The sequence below is a fragment of the Parus major genome, chromosome 1, assembly GCF_001522545.3.
Source record: "Parus major isolate Abel chromosome 1, Parus_major1.1, whole genome shotgun sequence".
Taxonomy (NCBI): Eukaryota; Metazoa; Chordata; class Aves; order Passeriformes; family Paridae; genus Parus; species Parus major.
Window position 1 is genome coordinate 72,456,678 of NC_031768.1, and position 16,984 is coordinate 72,473,661.

Below are 16,984 nucleotides of genomic sequence, written 5' to 3' on the forward strand. Positions count from 1 at the left end.
GGTTGTCCAAAAAATGAACAGTTGGAAGATAGAGTGGGAGAGCTATGGATAAATAGAAAATGCATGTAAAAGGCCACAAAAGCTCTGTATTCTTTAATAATTTTATTTAGGAGACTTGGCTGTTTTATGTAATGTTCCTATTACGACTGCATGCAGTAGTCTTGTGCTGTTTTTGTTTATTGATCCTTGAGAAAAAAGGAAATACTATCATCTTCACTTTCAAATGAGATATTGAAAACAACTGAGAGACTGAGCCACAGAATGGGGAAATGAGCCTGCCTCCCCTAACAGCAATTTACTTTCTAGATCATGTTTTGAGAACTAAATATGCATATATTATTTAAGGATTTTTTATTATATTTTTTTTTTCAGTAGGAAGAATAGCAAAAAATTAATTGCCAGCTCTAGAACATATCTGGCACATAAGCCACTGTCTGTGAATAGGAAATGAAAAAAAGAGGCAAGAGAAAAGAGCTTTTGGGAGAGGAGAGCACTCATTCCATTTGGTTTAATTTGTTTTGCTCTTTTCCAGGTTGGTTTATACTTTTGGGAGGGGGTTAGTAGATTTATTTTGCAGATGACAGTGAGAAGAGACAGCAGCAAAGCAAAGGTTTATTTTAATTTGCCCTCAAATTTGAAGATGAAAAGCATATGAAATTAATTGGGAGGTACAGTCAGCACCACTCAGTGCTCCACTCTTGCTGACCCATTAACAACATTTGAGTGTTGTGGGAAAGATGAATCCCCTTGTTAGACTGTTGTAGACAGTCTCTACAATAAATCATTTGGACATAGTTACTTGTTACAGGCACACAACTGTTCTTACTGCCTCACGGCAGATCATTTACTGAGTTCATTTGTTGCAAGTGATTCCTTACTCTATTCTCTTGACTGACATTTGCTCTCACAGGTCTGGCAATAGAAGGTGGGAATAAAATCCTGTGTTGGAAATGCATTTTTTCACTTCTTCTCTTGGAAAGACATTTGTTGCAGAAGTGCAGACATACTCGGTTTTGTATTTGAGCATATTCATACTTGATGCTTCAATTATATTGTCTTGCTTTCAGTTTGAGGGGTCTGCCGTTGCATGCTTTATTTTGTCATAATCACAAAAGTAGTCCTGTTTACTTTCTTGGAGACCAGAGTAACTTCTTGGGTGTTAGACATCTAGATCTGGAGCTCATCTCCTCATAATTACAAAGAATTTTTTAAATCAGCTCCAAAATACATGAGCTGCATGGGTGAGGAGAGCAGACAGGATACCAGGACAGCACTACTTCAGTATAGTTGTTCCAGTGGAGCTCCCTCCCTGGACAAAGCATTAATAAAGAAATTCTTTCATAAGAGATACTCCACCCAGGAATGTTTCAGGGTGCAAGTGTTCTATTGTGTCTTGTTTGTGGAGGAGATACTATTATTACTTACCAATGATACTGTGCCACCAGTGTGTTTAGTGGTTTGTAAACACTAATGAAAATAGGTCCTTGAAGCCCTGAAGGACTAATATGCTAAAGAAGTGCCAATAGAAGCAGAAATGGCAAGGAAGACTGGGATTTAAAAAACCTTTACTTGGTTTGGTAAACAATTACTATCATAAGAATCCCATTTTTGGACTTCCCTTGTTTGATTGGAGGTACTGTAACCAAATGCAATTGGTAAGTTGCATATCAAGTGTTTTCCTCATTGTATTTTTTAATAGTCCTGTCTTATAGTGGGGTCTAGGCTCATGGACTGGGGCTTCACAGAGGATGGGAAAGAGAAGTAGAAATGGCCAGGGGCAGGTAGACACTGTATGTGCCATTTTCTCTGTTGGTTTTTACTCTGTCCATCTGGGCTAACTAGACCAAAGGCTGTGATGTAGCTCCAGTTTTATATCTACAGAGCAGAGTCTGGACCAGCATTGCTTCCAGCTCCTTTCATAGTGAACTAATTTTAGTGCCAGTCCTTTCCTCTGAAGATTTGCACTTGGTGTTTGAGGGCAGGGGGTTTCCTACGGTCTGTGTAGTGGCAGAAGGAAAAACCTTTTGCAGTGTGTAATATTTGGAAGAGCCTGTCTGTAGGGCACTGAATGTATTTCTTCTTTTGTCAGGTTACTGAGGTGGTGGTGGCTCCCCACGGTTGCTCCCCGCCGGGCTGGCAGGGCAGGGCCTGGCCACCAGGGCCTGTCCCCGGTGACACAGACGGGCACCCCAGCGATGGCTGTGGTGGCGTGGCAGGGCAGGGCCAGGCTATGGGACTGAGTCACGCTCAGGGCCGGGGTCAGGCCTGCTGGGGGCAGCTGGGTCCACCACGGTCCGGTGGTCATGAGGCAGGGCTAGAGTGATGGTGCAGGGCCACGGTCAAGCTGAGAAGCCATGTCAGGGTCAGGCCTGGTGACAGTGCCCAGGGTCAGCCGTGGCCCTGTGATGGCCAGGCAGGCCAGGGGTGAGGTGGCCAGGCTTGAGACCAAGTTGGTGTCAGCCAGGGCAGAGACCATGCACAGACAGAGCTGGGGACGCATCTGGGGCTGGAACCAGAGCACAGCCCAGCGGGACAGCATGCACTGAAACACAGCTCCATGGGGAAGGAGGGCTCGCCCATGCTGGGGCCTGTGGCTCTTGTCTTCGCAACACCTTTCTCTAAGGACACCCAGCTCTGGGTCCAGGGCCCAGGCAGCCAAACCTACAGGAGCAGAAAGGACATTCTCTCTCACCCGTGCTCATTCGAACACAGGCCTTATGCCAGGTCTTTCAGACTGTTGAGACTAATGTTTGCATTTTCAAGTGACCAAACTGTAAAAGTGAAAATCACAAAGGCTATTATTGTTATTATTGAGCTCACTTTCTGATATCACTAGGGGTGCCTAAGGTAAGATGGTGTTGAAATTGATGAGATTTAAGCAAAGATTTACTGTTAAGTCATAGGAAGACATTTTCCAAGTCCAAGCTTAATGGTAAAAGTAGAATTTCTTGAAGTCTGTCTATATAAATAAATTGACCAGGCTGCAAGAATAAATAGACACAGCAGAGCAAATTAGCAAGACTAACTATGGAGTAGACAGTCAATATGGGAAGTTATTCCAGAATAGCTAATGCAGAACAGTCCAATTTTTTCAGGTTTTCCATAGACTTGTGACCCAATTACAGTGTTGCGCACCTTGTAGGAAGTCTGCACACTTCCCAGGTTTGACCTTTCCAATAGTAATGTCTCTATATTCTCAACACCCTCTGTCTCCTCCACAATTCAAGTGCAGGAGTTAAATTAATAATTGACATTAGTTGGAACTGGAAATTGCCATTAGGTAGAAGAAGTCAGTTTTCCATACTAAGCAAGCAGAAAGTCATTGAGGTGCCTGAGAAGAGAATGATTTTGTCATGCTGACAGCTTCTACACATTGTGTCCCAACACTTTCAAGTCCTTGCATGTATTTCAGAAATCATAAATTGGTTATGCCAGTAATTCAAAAAAGTGTTTCTCAGAAACACTTTTGATCCATATTCAGAGTGTCTGGCTATCTCCCCATGTGTACTGGCACAGCTGTGCTCCAGTGGTGTGCTCAGGTTACGAGTATCACGTACACCTGTCAAAGGCTGCAGCACCTGCTTTCTGTAGGGAAGCCCAAGGTGCTGGAGTTTTGCTGGACTTGATCCCTGATGTACTTCAAACTCCTGCATCTGGATAGACATACAGCACGTGCACCTCCTGCAGACATGGCTCTCAGCCTGGCTAACAGCTGGGAGCAAAGCTGCCTGGGCTGTGTGTCAGGACTTCAGCTGATGTTCACTGGTTTCTGTCAGATACTGTTCTGATGGCATTTGAAAATTGGTGTGTGTGCCCATCTCCTTTTATTTCTTAAATTTGGGTTTTGTCAATGGTTTGTGTATACTGAATTTAATCATCCTGTAAAATCTTTTTTCTCTCTGAATCTGGCTTTCAAATCAAGTGGAGTTTGGCCCACTGGAATTTTGAATTTTGGACACAGAGACCCCATTTTCTTTTCTGTTCCAGAAATTTAATACAGGACTGTGTAAACTAAGGCCTGACCTCAGTTTGGTCTTTCCTGTATTTGTTTTAAATTGGAAAATTACTTATTTTCTTGGAGCTTACAATCTGAAAAAATTCTTAAGTATTTAATGCAAGAAATTCATTAAAGCAGGTAGGGAAAATGGGATTTGTTCTGAGGACATGTGCATCTAAAAGTTCACATGAAATTTATTTCTAATCCTTCTTTGCAACTAAATTATTATGTTTACAGTGTTAACTACAATAAACTATTTAAAGGTCTGTGTTTTAAACTCTTAACTGAAACCATCTTCTTATTCTCAGTCTTATCTCAGAAATAAATAAATCCATATAGTGGTACTGTATTAACTGTGAATAAACACATCAAAACCACAAAAGCTAAGAGTAAATGATGAAAATTACAGTATGATTATACTTTACAGCATATAAATTACATAGAATTTATTTAGTTGTTGGAATAATCAAGGAATTGTAACACTCTGCTTGCCATGTCTTTGGACTTTTAGATCAGTAGGGATGTGAGTGCAGAAAGCTGCAGTCAGGAAAAGCTGCAGCAGCATGTCTGGGGTGCTCTGCAGTCTCTTTCTCCATTATAGATTTGTGTGTTCTTAAATGCATATTTATATGTGTATATTTGTGTATTCTTTAATACATGTAAAATTATACATATGTAAACATAATATTTTAAAGTATTATTATACTATAATATTTCAATTTCCAGTGGAAGAGTTGTTATAAATTATGAGAGTCTAAGGTACTATAGAGGAGGATCTCTGTGTAACTATATATTACATACATGTATATGAGCATTACACTTCCAGGTGAAAAACACCCACTGTGTCTACTTTTAAAGCCTTCATTAATTCTTTTGACCTCTTTCCTTAATTTAAAGCAATGTAAATGAGGCTTTTGTAGTGTTACAGTAACACATAAACTGTGTCAAGTACACTGACCTGTCTTACTTCAGTTGTCCAGAACTGTAAACTCTGCTTGATGTGAGACTCTGCACAATTATCTGAGATTTCAAAGGTGTTTTTTGAGAGCCCTAGGCTTCAGGCTTAGCTCTGTACAATCCTGTTTGGAGCCTCTCAGTTTCAGAATGCTGTCCAGACCCATGGGCCATTATACACAAACCTGCTTGTAGGAGTGAGGATATGCTTTTAATTTGAATCCAATTCCTCTCTTTCTCAGAGGTTCTCACCTGGCCTGTGTTTTGTTTCTTGTTTTTTGTTTTTTGGGGTTTTTTCTTATATTGTTTATTAGGAAAGGTTTTGCATTAAGAGAGCCAAATAATATCATGAAGAATAGCATCTGCATTGTATGTCTTTGTAAGGCAGTTAACTTTACAACACACGACTGAGCTGTAAATTACTTGCAATAGACTGTCTCTTTGCATGCTATCAATATAAAAGTTGATTGTAATCAACTAGCAGCTCTACCCTGGCAGAGTAAATACATCTGCTGTTAATCATTAGCTTCAGATTTATCGAGACCTGATCCTCAGCCTTTCAACCCATCATGTGGTATGCATGGTATACATCTTATATTTCCATGTAAGATTTCTGTGACAGAAATTCAGGAGCTCAAAACTTAAACCTGGCATAAAGTGTTTTTGAACTGAGACTACAGCTATGACTGCAAATAAATCAGAATCTTTACATGGAGAATTATATCCATTGCCTCTATTAGCATGTATTAATATTAATAGAAATTCCTATTAATGAAGTAATCTCATTAGACACATTAATTTCTACCATTCAGAAACTATGTGACACACTTGAAAGATGATAGGTGGCTTTTCTTTCCATTGCATCATGGGTTTGTTTTGTTATTACCATATAATATTGGTAGGTAGCTTGCAAGTATTAACAGCATAGTGAAATTATACCCCTTTTCTAGACTGTCATTTGTAGCCTACAGAGACATTGTAGCCAATCAATAAAAGTCACAGAACAGAGCTTTCCCCGGTTTTGTATGCATTGTGAAGGGGGTCAACCCAAGCTGGAAAGTCACCAGCAACTGTGACATTCCTAGTGGTATTCCTTCTCATTCGCTCTTAGTGACCCTGCCCAAAGGACTAAAAGATTTCATTTTCTACGTATGTATAACCGCTAAAAGATCTGTACTTACAGTCTTTTCTGTTTGTTCTAGCAGGGCTGAAATGATGTTTTCACTGTAAACACAGGGTAGCTGTTAAAGAAATCGTTTCATGTTAAAAGTAATGTTTTGAGGCATTGTTACACCTTGAGATGCATGACTAATCATCCTCCGCTCCCATGATCTCAGTTTTCAATGCTCTGTTTTGAAAACTTAACTTTTTGAAGACAGCCATTGAGCTTCTCATTTCAGAGCTTTAACTGAGAGCTTCTGATTCCTGAGCTGCCAGAACAGAGAGGAGTTATGTTGTGAGCTTGAGAATTAACCTTTGTTCTTGCCCTTACAACATTTCCTAGTTTTCCATTTCAAAGGAAAGTGTCTTTCCATGCTCTTGCTCAGGAAAGCAGACAAAAGCTTCAAGGGGAAAGGAGTGTTGGACTTGATGAAGGAAAACAGGAGCTAGTGTAAGTCAATGCTTTAATTTCGCACAGTTTAATGTGAGAAGTTAATGGATGCCACCAGATTAGGGTATCTCAAAGCAGGTGATCAGCTTTAATTTAAAAGAATAAATTTGTTGAATAGAAATAGTGTAATAATGTCAGATTTTGTGATTTATTCTACTTTTTAATTAAGAAGAGGAGAGGTGGAAATGGAAGGGGTTTCCACATGAGCAGACAAGGTAGAGCTTTAGTAAAGGCAAAAGTATGTTTTGCCTTTAGCTTACATATTCCCTGACTGTATCCCAGACAATGTGCAGTCTGGGAGCAAAAACAAGAGAAGATTAATTCCCTTTTAACTTTCTTTTGCCTTCTGTCTCTTGGGTTTGCACATTACTGGAATCTAAATATTTAGGGGTAATTATGAGCTCATCATGCGACCATTAAAGTGGAATTGAAAACATATGCCATACAGTTCAGTGCTGGGCACCCCCGGCCTTCAGGTGAATGTTTCGTGGCACTTGCAGTTGCTCCTTTCCATTCAGGGGTGTCACCACTAGAGGACTCTCCGTCCCGCAGCCTGACCTGGTGCCTCTTCAGGAGAGTTAAAGTCCTTTTCCATTACATGTATTGATGTGTGGGTCCTGGTCAGTAAGAGACACTGAACCCACACACTCTTTGTTCTGCATTGTTGTGCCACATCCTCTTTGCCCATGCACATCTTTAGTTCTATCGGTCACATACTCAGATAAATACATCTGAGGGCAACTAAGTGGGTTAATGGGCATTATAAAATGAAGACATAGTAGTGAAAATGACAGAAGAATAGAAAGGATAGAAAACTATTCTTAGATAGAAACTAAACTATTTCTTAGATAGAAAACTATTATTTCAGAGGAAGAGAAAATTAAATTTGAGCCTTTGATTGGCAACGACTTAGCAGGTTAGATTCAAGCATTATTGGCAACACATTTTGTTCATCAAAATAGAGGAGACCTTGACTTTTCAGAGAATTACTGAAGAAATTCTTGATTTTACAAATATCAAATAAAAAAAAAAAAAGTGAATTCTTGGTTAGATCTTTTTACATGGTCTTGTAGTATGTGCAACCAAAACACAGGAGTCTTTTTCCCTCTGTGATTCATCCATGTGTGCATAGTGTCTTATATGTAATAATGAGGCTGACTTGGTTCATTTTTATTAGCCAAACAGACAACAGTAAGAAAGAAAAATAAACAAAACATGCTTTAACGTGAGTAAAAGTATACCAGCTCCCAGGAATAAAGACTGCCTTAGAAAAGAAACCTGTTTTGTGTCTTACATGCTAGGAAAGAGTTTGTTGACTCATTGTTTTTCTTCCTGGTAGGATTAACCTGCCACAGGAGCTTTTCTGGCACCTTGGAAACCATAATGTTGTTGTTATTGTTATTATATGTATCTAGGAAATGACAGATAACAAATTTTTTCAAATTACTTCAGCTGTGGCAGCCTTTGCCTTTGTCAGTAATACTTCTTTTCCCCTTTTTTTTTCTAAATAAGATGACAACTTGGAAGTATGCCTTTAAATTATTTTCATGAAATCCAAAGGAGCTGTAAGTCAAAAAATATACTTGCATATATGTTTGTCCTGGTTTGGGACAAATTTGGAAGGGAACTTTCAAAAGGATGTTCCCTAAAGAGCAAATTTCAGCGGCCCTTCCCCTCACCTGTTTGGAAAATAAACCTCTTTCAAGAAAAGTGGAAAAAACTTTATTTAAGAAGCAGAGCGTTCACAGATATGAGAAAAATGAAAAATATTAAGCAATGGAATGGTTGCTCTGAAGAGATGGCAAATTGAGAGAGTCCTTCTGTAGTTCAGAGTACTTTTTGTGGGTGTGTCCTCTGCTTTTTCAGTCTCTCCAGGGCTCGGGTCTCAGCGCAGCTTGGGGGGCCTCTGGACAATAGTCCTGGGGTTCCCGGACTGAACAATGGCTGGACAGTTCCAAAAAAACCCTTCTGGCCTCAGCTAATGAGAGAAAAAACAGCGAAAACAGCAAGGGAAAACTCCCTGTGTGTCTGCAGAGCGGAGAACTCCAAGAGCACTGCTAATCTCTAGGTTTTGAATACAGCCGTGCAAAAAATCCCACCGTTTTTCCTTCTCCCCAACGTTGCTCTCTGACCCAGTTTTAAAGGTGCAGAACTTATTTTTGGGCTAAACAGATGAATGGGGATACAATCCAGCATCATAAAGTCACCCCAGGGCAGTGTTTTAGAGCTACTTGTGGCTGTGAAAACAGCCAGAGTTTTCTAGAAAAATAGCTGGTTATAGAAATGATGGAGTTGTACAGTTCACCAGTGCAGCACAATGTATAAAGCAGTGAGAAGGGGATAAGTTGAAATAAAAAAAAAAATAAAAATAGGAAAGAACGGGTTCTTCAGGCATTGTTTTTTAACATCTCTAGCCTTTTCTTCCTGACAAAGCAAGGAATATGAACAGAATAAAGAGAAAAGCTTGGTTTAGGTTACTGCAAGTCATCTGCCCTGCTGCATTTTTCATCTAATGCTTTCAACACTATTTTTATCTGCAATCCTTTCAGTCTTTAGACACTGAGAGCTTTGATCCAATGGGCAAATTTGATCTGCTTATTCTTCACCTGGTACAATTCCTCATTCTTTGTAGTTGCTGTTTATTTGTTCTTTTATGAGGTGTGTGTGGTAAGAGTCCTTTAGGGCCAAATCCTTCTCTGCTAAATTCAGTGTGAATAATAATTTCTGCTTTGACAAAAATGGGATTGAATCCTCTGTCCTCTGCAAAAAAACAGTGTTGTCCCAAAATGTCCTGTTTGGCAATTCAGTTTCTACTACCTCAAACACGTGTTCCTCTTTATATTCAGAATGAAGATGGTAAGGAAAATGCCTTCCCTCTTGCAGCAGCAATTAAAGTGTCTTATTATCCTAACAGAAAGTGGCAGGGGAGGCTACACATCTATTGACAGTATTTATGATAACCCACATGAAAGTCTAGAGCACACAAATATTTAGGTTAACTTTGCCCTGGAGATGTCTGTAAGAAGTACTGGGACATCCTTGTGCCAATAAGGAAGAGATGTTTTTAAAAACAGTGCAAAGTTGCTCCTGAGTGATTCATTAGTTTAGATGCTGTGTAGAATAATAGATGGGAAAAGATAATGAGCATGTGAGGTCATTTAGGGTTGCTGCCTGCACTGGTTTGTGGAGTAGACTCCTGTAGGTAATGCTGGGAATGGATTTGCCTTCAATCCCACAATAGTTTATAGATACTTTTCCCAGTCACAACGATATTGTCTCCTGTCAAAAGGTAGTGGCTCCAAATGCACAAAATAGTTGTAGAAGTAAGGACAGATGGAGCAGACTGGGAAGCAGGATTAGTACATTTGGTTTAGAGGGCAGTGTTTTGACACTCTTAAAGTGCAGTGTCTCAATCCGTAATGTGTAATCCGAGTAACAATAGTGCTGCCTCAGAGGCAGGTTCATTGCAATACTGATTGCAGATACCATCTCCTGCTGTAATTGTTTCTTGAGATGGGCTTTCCTTCTGGCTCACAACTCTCGTTCATTAGTATCGTGAGGGGGCACGGAAACTTGACAGAGCAGCTACGTTGGGAAATGATGCGGTTTGGCTGGAAGTCATCACGAAGGAGAAATACTTAATAGTCCCGCAATATTGCAACTACATATCGTGTCTCATACTCGTTAACTCTTATTCATTACTCCAATAACTACATAGATAGGGTTCAATATACAGGCTTGTGTGTGTGCATAAATATGCACAAGCAGTTTAAAGGATTTATTCGATGAGTTGGGCATGATAGCACAATTCAAAAGCGGCATATTCACAGATAACAACTATATATAATGCCAAACACGAACCAGTAAAGACTTTACAGTGTTTAAGCACTGCAGTCAGTGTTGAAGTCAGTCCGTTTCTCAGTGCGAGGCATGTTCGTGCAGTGCCTGGTATGGGCGACGTCAGAGTGATTGCGGGGTTTTTCTATTTCCCTTTGCTCTGCAATGTGTAAATGTGCAGCAAATAGCTGTTTCTCCGTCCGTCCTGTCGCTTCCGGGCCGCGGGCGCTCGGGTGGCGGCACCGCCGCAGGAGGGCGCCCGGCGCCGCCCGCCGCTGGCCCGGGAGCGCCGGTCCCGGAGCCTCGGCCCGCGGGAGGAGCGGGGCCGGCTCCTAACATGGGCTCTCCGCTTTCGGGCCTTCAGCAGAACCGCCCGCCTTGTCTGCCGGGCAGTCGCTGTGGCTGCAGCCACTGCCCAAGCTGCTCATGCCTTTCTCTCTGTGCTTTTACTCCGCCCAGTGTCTTGGATCCCCTTCGGTAAGGCCGCAGAAATGAGGTCATGGAGTTGGCTCTTGGGAGCACATTGTTCATCCCCTCCTGTTCCACATCAGTGTTAGGCTACGTTCCAGGCTGCACAATGCATTTACGGTGTTTAGTCACTCCCATGGTACGGTAATATCTCTGACGATTAACATTTTTGCCTTTGTAATAAGTTTATTTGGAATGGCTAGTACTCGTGCATGCGGCTGTGTAATCTTCTTCAAGGGAAATACTCATTTCCCAAAAATGTCTCCCTCCAGCCTTCCTGTCCATCAGACGCCACCAGGTGCACGGTAGGGGCTAGTATGGACAGTGAACTCTATAAATTCCAGATCAAAATAAATCCATTTCTAGACTAGATAATTAAGTTTGTTCTGTGAAGTCGTATTGTCTCAGATGAGTTTTTATTTAAATTGATAACTGAAGTAACTTATGTTCTCTGAGTGCATCTGTATTCCTAGACACAGATTTTTACCACTGATTAAGGAGGCAGATTTACATGAAAGCCTTGCTCAAACTTTAGTATTACATCTCCAGGCTGTGCATGAAGTCTTGTTTTGTTGCCATCAGAATCAGTTGGGGTGTGGATTTGCTGTATTTGCATCTATACTTTCGACACTAGTGTAATGTAATTTGAAAACAAGTTACTTTGCAAGTCCCTTGCACTCCTTTGCAAATGTACCTTGTTCTTTTCTGTCCAGCTGAACAATTCATTCCTATGACCTCTTGGTCTAAAACCTGAACTTTCTACTAAATACCTTCTTCAGTTGCAGCCACATGTGTGTAGCTTGCTCAGGCTGCACCTCAGTTTGTTAGAACATTCTTATTCATTATTAGTTGCCTCCATCCATGTTGAGCACAGGCAAAGTCACTATGCATCAAGGAAAGAGGAAAATGTGATAAACTTGTTGAACATGTTGCATGAATGTCTATGACCTGAATTCACAATTTACTGTTCTTTGCATGGAAAATGTGGACACCTCTCTGCCAGGGAGTAGAAAAAAAAATATTGAAAATAAAATAATAAATAATAATAAATAAAAAAAAAATCTTATTATTGCTTCTACTTAAATGAGTGAATAAATATCTCAAAAATTGTTTAAATTTATTTAGAGTGTTATTTATTCTAATTTGATTATTGGATCAACTTAATCTTACTTTCAGTTAGTTTTAGAATGCATATGGATTGCCTTATTCTTGCAAGGAAAAAAGATGCACTTCCTCAAGGAAGAGAATAATGCAAGCATCCACTTGATTCATCCACTTAACCTGGTATCATAATCTCATTTGTTAAACTGTAGAATGTTGCTGTCACTAAAACTTTTATGTAATTGCTGTGAATGTATCATTGTCATCAAAGTCAGTCTCACTGACTTTGTAAAAGTCATTATATATAGAGATATACTGTAAATACTTAAATGAAGAACAGGGAGAGTTCCTAATGCTGGGCTGGTAATTTTTCCTTTTTTTTCCTTTTTAGCAAACTTCTGAAGAGAAAGAAGTCTGAAAAAGGTCTGCAGGGAGTGACTGGAGAATGGTTTGAAGAAATAAAAAGAAGAAAATTTCAGAATTACAGTGATGTCAATAGAATGTTAAAACCACCATTAGAGCATCAGCTAAGGAAGAGCAAAAACACCAGTAAGTTGCATTTGTCCATTTCCTTATCTGTATAATAATGGTCACCAAACCAATGTTTTACAGCATGTTAGAGTGTAATAGTTAAGGAGTTTTGCACTGAGCTTCTCATATTTTACCAAAGTCGTATTTTCAAAATGGGTATGTTTCCTTAAGCAGATTCTGTTAAAAGCAGAGCTGGGATTCACAACAGAAAATCCCTGATATTGTTATGCCATATGGAATCATAGTATGGCCCAGGTTGCGAGGAAATCAGAAGATCTTCAAGTCCAGATTTTCATAGGAAAGGGAACCTGGATGAGATTATTTAGCACTGCTTGTAGTCACATCTTGTAAACCTCTAGTGAAGGGGTCTCTGCCATGTCCCTGAGGAGGCTGTTCCACTGAATAATTGTTCTCACTGTAAAAAAAGTCTTTATTAATTGAAATAAAATTGCTATAATTATAGTAAATATGGTGGTAGTTTCCAAGTCAAAGCAGTGATGTCTACATTATACAAAAAGTTTGTGGTTTAACCCCAGCTGGCAGCAAAGCACTACACAGCCACTCATTCCCCCACCTAAGGGAGGGCTAAAAGTGAATTGAGGTAAAGACAGTTGATAGATAAATCAAAAGCCACGCACATAAGTGAGCAAAGCAAGGCATTCATTCAGCACTTCCCACAGTCAGGCAGGCGTTCAGCCATCTCCAGAGTTCCATCACATGTAATGGTGACTTGAGGAGACAAATGCCATCACTGTGAATGTCCCCCTCCCCTTCCCTCTTCTTCCCCTAGATTTTATACACTGAATATGATGCCATATGGCATGGGATATCCATCAGGTCACCTGGAGCCAGCTGCCCCAGCTGTGTCCCCTCCTGCCTCCTTCTGCAGCCCCAGCATCCTCATTAGTGGGGTGGTGGGGGGGGAGAGAGATACAGAAAAGCCTTGGCTCTGTGTAAGCCCTGTTCAGCAGCAAGGAAAACATCCCTCAGTTATCAACACTGTTCTCAGCACAAATCCAGAACATAGCCCCATATTAGCTACTATGGAAATAATTAACTATCACAGCCAAACCCAGCACATTCACACTCCTTGTTCCATACCATTTATATCATGCTCAGGTTCCACATTATCCACATTATCCCCATTAACCACCTCACTGCTTTCATCTTGCCTCTGTTCCAGCTTAGACTTACCCATCTCCTGCAGTGTAGTCTCAGAGGTATACCTGCTCCAAGTAGAACCACAGTCTCTCCAGGGATATACTTGCTGTGGCATGGACTTATCCACAGCCCCAGTGCATCTGAGGTGCACCTTTTCCAGCATGGCCTCCTCCATGGGCCACAATGCCTTCAGAAATGCGCCTACTCCAACATGGCTTTACCCATGGCTGCAGTCCCTGCAGGGGAGTACTTGCTCTGTCGTGGTCTTACCCATGGCCACACACTTTGAGGTTCTCCAGCATGACCACATGCACAGCCACAGATGCTTCTAGGTGTACCTTCTATGGACTTCTTCTTGGCCACAGTCCCTTCAGAGGTACACCATAACCATGGCACATAACCATTCCACTCTAATAAGCACAGGAGCCTGTCAATTAATAGCTGAACAGCAAGAACAGTGATAAATTCAATCTAGCACATTCTACTGAGATCTGTCGTTATCTCAAACACTTTGAGCCCTAAATTCAATTGGGCATCCTAAAGGACTCCTGTGGTTTAACCTCAGCCATCAACTAAGCACCACCCAGTGGCTCATTCAGGATGACCCTCATCAGGATGGGCAGGAGGCTAAAGGTGAGAGAACTTGTGAGTTGAGATAAAGACAGTTTAATAGGTAAAGGATAAGTCTTGCACATGAGGAAGCAAACTAAAGAATTAAGTTACCACTTTCTGTGGTCAGGCAGGTGTTCAGTTGTCCTCAGGAAAGCTGCACTCCATCATGCACAATGGTTGCTTGGGAAGACAAACACAGTCACTCTGAACATCCTCCCTTCTGTCTTCTCCCCTCAGCTCTATACTCTGAGCACAGTACTGTATGGTCTGGAAGGTCCCTTGGGTCAGCTGGGGTCAGTTGTCCCAGCTGTGTCCCCTCCCAGCTCCCTGTGCACACTGAGGGTGGGGTGAGAGGTGGAAAGGCCTTAACTCTGTGTAAGTGCTGCTCAGCAGTGACTAAAGTATCCCTGTGTTAACAACACTGCTTCCAGCACAAGTCCAGAACATAGCCCATGCAAGCAACCACGGAAAAAAGTAAACACGCCAGCCAAAACCAGCACAAAAAAATTTGTTTTTTCCTAGTTTTCTTAAAAAAGCACCTAATGACATTTGGAATAAGTAGATGAGTTTGGGCGAGAAAGGTTAGAATACACCCGTGGAATTTTTTTTTCTGGTAACAGTGGGCTAAAGGCATGCCAGTGCTTGTGGCAGAGTGTCAAAGCCTGAAAAGTTGGCCTGACCAGGAAGCAATTTCTTGAGATCTCATTTCACAGGTTCTGATGCCCATCCAAAATGAACATGAAGAAGAAACATGGTGTCTCCATAAACAGCATGGTATTCTGTACAGTCTTTCATGTTCTATCCAGATAGAAGATACTATCCAGCATGATACATGCTTTTATTCCATTCACACTTCCGCATGTTTTCATTGAGCTCTTCCTATTTGTGCTTCATAGCAACTGGAAGCAGAGTCATGAATTTCAAAGAAAAGTGAAACCTTAAACATTTTGCTGATACTACAGACCTGCACAGAACAGATCTCAGTTTTTCCTGACCTTTTTTTCCCCAACATCCCCTCTAGTCCTCAGCTACCTACTATTTTCACTTTCAGAGATAGTCTGGTTGACTAAACTCTGTGTAATTGTTCTCTGGTATTTAACTTTGAAAACACCTGTTTCTGTTTCAGATCTGAAGAAGGGCTTGTGTGCCTCAGAGGCTTGTCTGATATTTCCAACTGTATAAGTTGGCTAAATAAAAGGTACTACTTCTACCTACAAGCCTTGCTGTGTCTAAATCCCTAGACCACCCTGGCTATGGCAGAGTGCTATTAGGATTCTCTTGATGTCACCTGCTCTGTCGAGTCAATGCCACCAAGAGATTAGGCTCTGAAAGGAGTAAAGAATGCAGCATTTTGAAGTACACAGAGATTGTCATTGAAGGAAAGGCCATAAATCCAACACATAGGATTTAAATTACATGACATGAATAATTTTGGACAATGTCCATAATGCTGCTCCTTGCTATTGTTATAAATGACACTTTGCTCTAATTTCTGGGTTTGCTTTCTCCTACAGTTATTGGATAAGCCATTTTCAGGCTGTTGTATTGTTTCAGGCATGTGTTGCATTAAATGGAAAAGAAAAAAGAAATGCCTTGTTCCTGAGCGATGTCTTGTTTCCTCATATCCTCCAGTTCACTGTGGTGTGGTGCAGGTCCTTCAGTTTCTTTCCCTTATCTATAAACAATACTAATCCTCATCTTCCCACCAAGTGCCAGCCACTTTTACAGGCAGACTGAGTTTATGCTCTATTTGAAGAAAACAAGTCATAACCTTCTTAAAGAAATCATTCACAATATCTTGCATTGAAAATACACATGTGATATGCAGTTTGTAGCAGGAAAAAGAAGGTACCCCAGTGGCCACAGGAATCCCATTGTAAGGAATTATATGATACAGAGAACACATTAGTCTGAGTTAGTGTTATGTAGTTACATTACAGTCAGGTCATTGTATATTCTGGGTTGTCACATTATATTTCTTACAAACGTAAAAAGAAAGTGAGTCGTGATTGTGGGTGCCTCAATTTTCAAGTGTTTGATTTGCCTGTATTTTAAAGCAGGTATAATGTTCAAGTGATTGAGTGCTGATTATTTTGTGAAAAGCAGCCTCATGTATCTCACATGCATCACCCAAAACCAATAATACCTCTTGAAACTTTAGACCTGTTTATCTTTCTCTGTCTTCTAGTTAGTCATTATAAACCAGTATGTCACACAGTCTGTCCAAAAATGTCAAAACTGGATTTTCCTGACATAAAAGGTAAGCAAAATAAATTTGTTTATGAAGACATAACATTTATGTATATTTTAATACTGTGTTTATTAAGAACTTGAAACAAATCAACTTTTTATCACATTTTTAGATCATAAAGAAATAAAAATGTCGTCCCGCACAAATCCTCAAGCACAAAAGACCACTTCAGCCTCCTTTCTGGGGTTCAGATCACCTTTTGCTTGGCTTTCCTCCTTTAGAAAATCAAGGAAAACTCAGACTCAGAAGCAAGCACGGTGAGCTATAATCAGAACATACATTATTTCTAGCTTTAAAAATGTCTATGAATTGTTCTGTGTTTTAGAACAAAGTTCTGAAGTTTTAGAAAACTCTGTTAAATGATTTTTCCAGTCTCTTGCTTTCCACCTCGTTGGAAAGATTGGGCTTTTATTTGGTCCTGTAATGAGAGATTATCTGTATTGTGTCAGAAGAAAGAGGA

The 16,984-nt window shown here is 40.6% G+C and overlaps 1 protein-coding gene across 2 annotated transcripts in view; it reads left to right on the top strand.

The window, feature by feature from the left end:
• EXPH5 (exophilin 5) overlaps positions 1 to 16,984 on the top strand; it is a 36,876-nt gene that overhangs the window by 4,571 nt on the left and 15,321 nt on the right. Inside the window, exons 2-4 of one of the 2 annotated variants that reach the window (XM_015645579.3) lie at positions 12,361 to 12,518; positions 16,462 to 16,533; positions 16,637 to 16,781. In XM_015645579.3, the coding sequence (XP_015501065.1) occupies positions 12,361 to 12,518; positions 16,462 to 16,533; positions 16,637 to 16,781 (375 nt within the window). The remainder of the gene's footprint in view (positions 1 to 12,360; positions 12,519 to 16,461; positions 16,534 to 16,636; positions 16,782 to 16,984) is intronic. The other variant, XM_015645587.3, reaches the window with a different exon arrangement.